Genomic DNA, 6,171 nt, shown 5'->3' with positions numbered 1-6,171 from the left:
CAATCCTACTTCCGTAGTGATACTGCCTCGGAAACCCAAGGAGGGGTCGCTATGAGTCAGGGCTGACTCGACGGCACATAACAACATAACAACAACTGGTGACTGGAATGCAAAAGTTAGACAAAATAGAATCACCAATATTTGGATAATAATGGCCTTGGTGATAGAAATGACACTGGAGATTACATGATAGAATTTTGCCAAGACCAATGACTTATTCATTGCAAATACCTTTCTTCAACAAAATAAATGGTGGTTATCCCTGTAAACTTCACCTGATGGAGTACACAGGAATCAGACTGACTACATCTGTGGAAAGCGGTGATAGGGAAGCTCAGTATTTTCAGCCTAATAAAGGCCAGGAGCTGGCTGTGGAATAGACCATCAACTGCTCATATGCAAGTTCAAATTGAACCTAAAGGCAATTAAAACAAACCCATGAGAGCCAAAATACGACCTTGATTATATCCTACCTGAATTTAGAAACCATATGAAGAAGAGATTTGATGCACTGAACACCAATGACAGAAAACCAGATGGACTGTGGGATGACATCAAGAACATCATCCATGAAGAAAGCAAAAGATCATTAAAAAGACAGGAAAGGAAGAAAAGACCAAAATGGATGTCAGAAGAGACTCTGACACCTGCTCTTGAATGGGGAGTAGCTAGAGCAAATGGAAGAATGACAAGATAAAAGAGCTGAACAGAAATTTCAAACAGCATCTTGACAAGAGAATTATTATAATGAAATGTGCAAAGATGTGGAATTAGAAAACCAAAAGGGAAGAGCATCTCAGTATTTCTCAAGCTGAAAGAAATGAAGAAAAAAATTCAAGCCTCGAGTTGCAATACTGAAAGATCCTATGGGCAAAATATTGAATGACGCAGGAAACATCAAAAGAAGATGGAAGGAATACACGGAGTCACTGTAACAAAAAGAACTGGTTGATATTCATCCATTTCAGGAGGTGGCATATGATCAATAACCAATGGTATTGAAGGAAGAAGTCCAAGCTGCACTGAAGGAAATGGCAAAGAACAATCTTGAGGAATTGATGGGATGTCTCAACAAACATGCTGCACTGAAGGCACTAACTTGCCTATGCCAAGGAATTTGGAAGACAGCCACCTTGGACAACTGACTGGAAAATATCCATATTTGTAACCATTCCAAAGACAGGTGATCCCACAGAATATGGAAATTATCAAATATCATTAATATTACATGCAAGTAAAATCTTGCTGAAGATAATTCAAAAACGGATGCAGCAGTTTATCAACAGGGAACTTCCAGAAATGTAAATTAGATTAGAAGAGGACATGGAACCAGGGATATCATTGCTGATGCCAGGTGGATCTTGGCTGAAAGCAAAGAATATCAGAAAGATGTTTACTTGTGTTTTATTGACTATGCAAAAGCATTCGATGGTGTAGATCATAACAAATTATGGATAACACTGAGAAGAATGAGAAATCCAGAACACTTAATTGTACTCATGAGGAACCCATATATAGACCAGGAGGCTATCGTTCAACCAGGACAAGGGGATATTGCATGGTTTAAAATCAGAAAGGGAGTGTGTCAGGGTTGTATTTTTTCACCATACTTACTCACTCTGTATGCTAAGCAAATTATCTGAGAAGCTGAACTATATGAAGAAGAATGTTGCCTCAGGATTGGAGGAAGACTCATTAACAACCTGTGATATGTAAACAACACAACCTTGCTTGCTGAAAGTGAAGATAACTTGAAGCACTTACTGATGAAGATTAAAGACCACAGTCTGCAGTACGGATTACATCGCAATATAAAGAAAATGAAAATCATCACAACTAGGCCAATATGCAGCATCACAATAAATGAAGGAAAGACTGAAGTTGCCAAACGTTTCATATTGCTTGGTTCCACAAACAACACCAGTGGAAGCAGCAGTCAAGAAATCAGACGATGACTATTACACTGGGCAAATCTGCTGCAAAAGAACTTTCTCTTTAAAGTGCTGAAGAGCAAAGATGTCTCTTTGAAGACTAAGGTGTGTCTAACCCAGGTTATGGTATTTTCAATTGCCTCATATGCATGTGAAAGCTGAACAATGAATAAGGAAGACCAAAGAAGAGCTGATGCTTTTGAGTTGTGGTGCTGGGAGTGTTGTTGTTGTTATTTACCATCAAGTCGGACCCGACTCTTATCGAACCCTCCTTGGGTTTCTGAAGCAGTATCACTGTGGAAGTAGATTGCCCAACCTTCCTTCAGAGGAGTGGCTGGTGGGTTTGAACAGCCAACCTTCTGGTTAGCAGTCAAGTGCCTTAGGCACTATAGTGAAAGTACCACGGACTGCCAGAAGAACAAACAAATCTGTCCTGGAAGAAGTATAGCCGGAATGGACACAAGAAAGTCCAGATTTCACCTCACCTACTTTGGTCATGTTGTCAAAAGGGGCCATTCCCTGGAGGATATTATGCTTGGTAAAGTGGATAGTCAGCAAAAGGGGGAAGGCCTTAAAAGATGGACTGACACAGTAGCTACAATGATGAGCTCAGATATAGTAAGGATTGTGAGGCTGGCACAGGACCAGGCAGTGTTTTGTTCTATCGTACACAGGACTGCTATGAGTCGGAGTCGACTTGACAGCACCTAATAAAACAACAACAAGGTAATGTTCAAGCCATCAAATTACAATTCCCTGTACAAGCTCAATAGACTGAGAACTTACATGCATAGATTTAAAATAAAATAACACTTCTTGAAGAATTCTACATCTTGTTTTCTAATTTCTGCATACTGGGGGGAAAAAAACTTCAGTGATACATAATTACTAAGATTTATACCTAAATTTTACTTTATAGGAAAAAATAACATTTTATTTTCAGTAACTTCTGAATGTAAGGCTATCAAAAGAAGGCTTAGTGTCATAATGTTTATGTGTTACAAAAAGAAATCAGGCAGGGAATACTTGTTCATCTTTACTATCAAGTATACAAAAAGATTTTGTGGCTACTGGAAAAACTACATGGTAACTGCAATTAAAAAGATGATAAATGCAGCAACCTCTCCTAATTTAAAATCAACTTGACATTCTGAAACAACAAAACACAGTTCTATATCTCTAAAATATATGCAAGTAAATATACAAATACTTTCTTTGCTCATTTACTGCATGATAACCTATTTATTTTTTTAGATTCTTAGATTTGATGATCTAGTTTCTGCTCCAAAAAAATTAGAGACAACATTATAGGAAGATGAATAATGAAGTCATAAACAGATATACAACTCAGAGGAAAAAATATCTGCTGACAGCAAGGGGCAAAGAGAAACACACATAGTTTTTACTATGGAAAGGAGAAATATTAACTCAAATAACTCATTTAGGAACAAAATATATACACCCAAAAGACCGAGATATTCAAAGAATTAAAATCAAGAAAATAATTTTCTTAATAATGACCTGGGACTAAACCAAAATTCAACTAGAAATTTAATATTTTTAATTAGAGCTGGGTGTGAGGTAGAACAAAGGAAGATTTAAACAAATGATGTATAAAATACAGAATTCAATTAATATACAACATATAACCCAACCCAAATCAAAACGAAAACCACTGCCATAAAGTTGTATGACTCATAGCAATCCCTCCTTGGATTTCTGAGGCTGTATCACTACAGAAGTAGATTGCCCAACCTTCCTTCCGAATATATAACATACAGTACATATGTAAATGTATATGTATTTAAAATGTTAATATAGAAAATATGTATTTTAATCAACTGAAATATTCCTTTGTGAAAATATCATATAAAATAGGGCATTATACATTTCAATCATTATGGTAAATAATATCCCTAAAATAATAAAAAGCAAAAACTCAAGCAAAACAAGTAATTCTTCTTATTTTTTACCTGTTTGATGCACACAATTTCCAGGTACTTAAAAAGAATAAATTAAAAAGTAGCTTATTACCATACTTACCAGTATTGAATATAGAAATTTTGTGACAAACACGACTTCAATGCAACCAACAGTTAAATTAACCTGAATGTCAGCCACATTCCTATCTGTATATGCAGAACCAGCAGTTGCATCCACGTAAGAAACAATTTTGAAGCTAAATACTTCTTTTCCAGTGATATAAACAGCCTTTAAGAGAGAAAATTCCATTAACACAACTCAGTTTTGATATGATATGCTTTTAGCACAAAGCAAAAAAGTAATAATAATAAAACATACACACATATTTTAAAAAGTTTCCAGTTATTCAAGACAATAAATAAGGCAACAATTCCAACACTTTTATTAGAACCTACAAAGTTTTTCAAATTAGTGGTGGTAGCTTTCTTTATGGGTTATGAGATCAATTTAATAGGTATGGCCAGCATTTTATTTAAACAGAAAATATCAGAATATGCATTTTTATTTAGTAGGTATACTGGCACACTGAGAGTATTTATATAAATGTGTTTCTTGGAGCATTGTCAAAAAATGTTTAAAAGCCACTGTATCTATACAACATGTTGAAATCTACTTCTTTTTACTTCACGTACTTGAATATATATTTCCAAAATTCTTCAAAACCGGTCTCCTGCTATCTCTGTGCCTTTATTCTTCATTAGTTTATGAACAGATATATTAACTGCCAACCAAAAGTTTAAAATCTCAAACTCTGCATTACCAGTTACAATTCTGAAACTAACTTAGTTTAATCGCTTTCTTGACTTTTCCTAAATGCTAGAAGCAAAGGCAGAGGACTGAAGGGCTATCAATGACCATATCAACTTCAACCGCAGAACCAAGAAAACCTCAGGAATCAAAAGCTGAGTAAGGTACAAGATGAGAATGAAAATAAGGCTAAAGGAGTTATGCATTCACTTGGTCAAAAAGGTAAGAGGGTCATTCCAACTCTGACAACGGAAAAAAGTAGATAAATAACAAAATAACTCTTCTTGAAACCATTAGGGATCTGAGGTCCCAGGATCTAAAAATCTAAGGCAAAACAGGCTCACTCAATGTGAGACAGGCACACCAGCTCACCTATGGTAGAAGATAAAAGAAAGAGATGCCAGGTACTACACATGCTAGATAAGACAGCCTAAATGATCACATACATCTAGGCAAAAGAGAATATATCTATGACCACATATAAGTTTGGCAGATGATATTTCTACATACATATTTGTACGTGCTGAAAGAATATCCATACACATAACAGAGCTAACAGGGCAAAGTTATGATAACTTCTTAGCCACAGCCAAACACCTTGAGGGAGTGAGTCATTGGGCCCATGGGCTCAAGATCATGGTCGTGGGAGATATCAAGCTCAGTTAGCATAACATATTACACAAAAACACTCTGTTCTACATCTTATTTTGGTGAATAGCAACAAAGGTCTTAAAAGCTTGCAAGTGGCCATATAAGATGCAAGAATTGGTCTCTCCACCTCCAGGGCAAAGAAGAATGAAGAAAACCAAAGATACATGGACACAATTTGTCCAAAGGACTACTGGACCATGGGACTCTCAGCATAAATGATCCTGAGACCAGAAGAAGAACTAGATATCCCTAGCTACTACTGTCAACCACTCAGAAAGAAGTCAAAATTGGAGACCCTGGATAGAGTGGGAGAAAAATGTGGAACAAAACTCAAAATCATAAAAAAGACCAGATTATCAAAGGCATCCAAATTGGTAAGGAAGAAATCCAACTATCCCTATTCGCTGATGATATGATCCTATACCTAGAAAACCCAAGAGAGTCAGTCAAAAACCTACTGGAACTAATTGAGAGAGTTAGCATCATGGCAGGATATAAGATCAACATACAAAAATCAGATGGATTCCTCTACACCAGCAAAGAGATTGCTGAAAAAAAAAAAAATAAATAAATAAGGAAATCAATACCATTTACAATAGCTATCAAAAAAATAAAATACTTGGGAATAAATCTTGCCAGGGACACAAAAGACCTCTAAAAAGAAAACTATAAAAAAACTACTTCAAGAAACCGTAAGAGATCTACATAAATGGAAGAACATCCCATGCTCATGGATAGGAAGATTGAATCTTGTGAAAATGTTAGTTCTACCCAAAGCAATCTATACATTCAATGCAATCCCAATCCAGATCCCATCAACATTCTTTAGGGATATGGAAAAACCAATCACTAACTTTAT

At 35.9% G+C, this 6,171-nt stretch overlaps 1 protein-coding gene across 1 annotated transcript in view; it reads right to left on the bottom strand.

Moving 5' to 3' along the window:
• VPS13A (vacuolar protein sorting 13 homolog A) overlaps positions 1 to 6,171 on the bottom strand; it is a 266,157-nt gene that overhangs the window by 141,303 nt on the left and 118,683 nt on the right. The window contains exon 32 of the mRNA XM_042780717.1: positions 3,975 to 4,142. Within this exon, the coding sequence (XP_042636651.1) occupies positions 3,975 to 4,142 (168 nt within the window). The remainder of the gene's footprint in view (positions 1 to 3,974; positions 4,143 to 6,171) is intronic.

Source organism: Orycteropus afer, unplaced genomic scaffold (genome assembly GCF_000298275.1).
Source record: "Orycteropus afer afer isolate SDZICR_OR568_19922 unplaced genomic scaffold, OryAfe1.0 scaffold00005, whole genome shotgun sequence".
Lineage (NCBI taxonomy): Eukaryota > Metazoa > Chordata > Mammalia > Tubulidentata > Orycteropodidae > Orycteropus > Orycteropus afer.
Note: the sequence above shows the minus strand (reverse complement) of the source record. Positions and strands in the feature narration are given on the sequence as shown.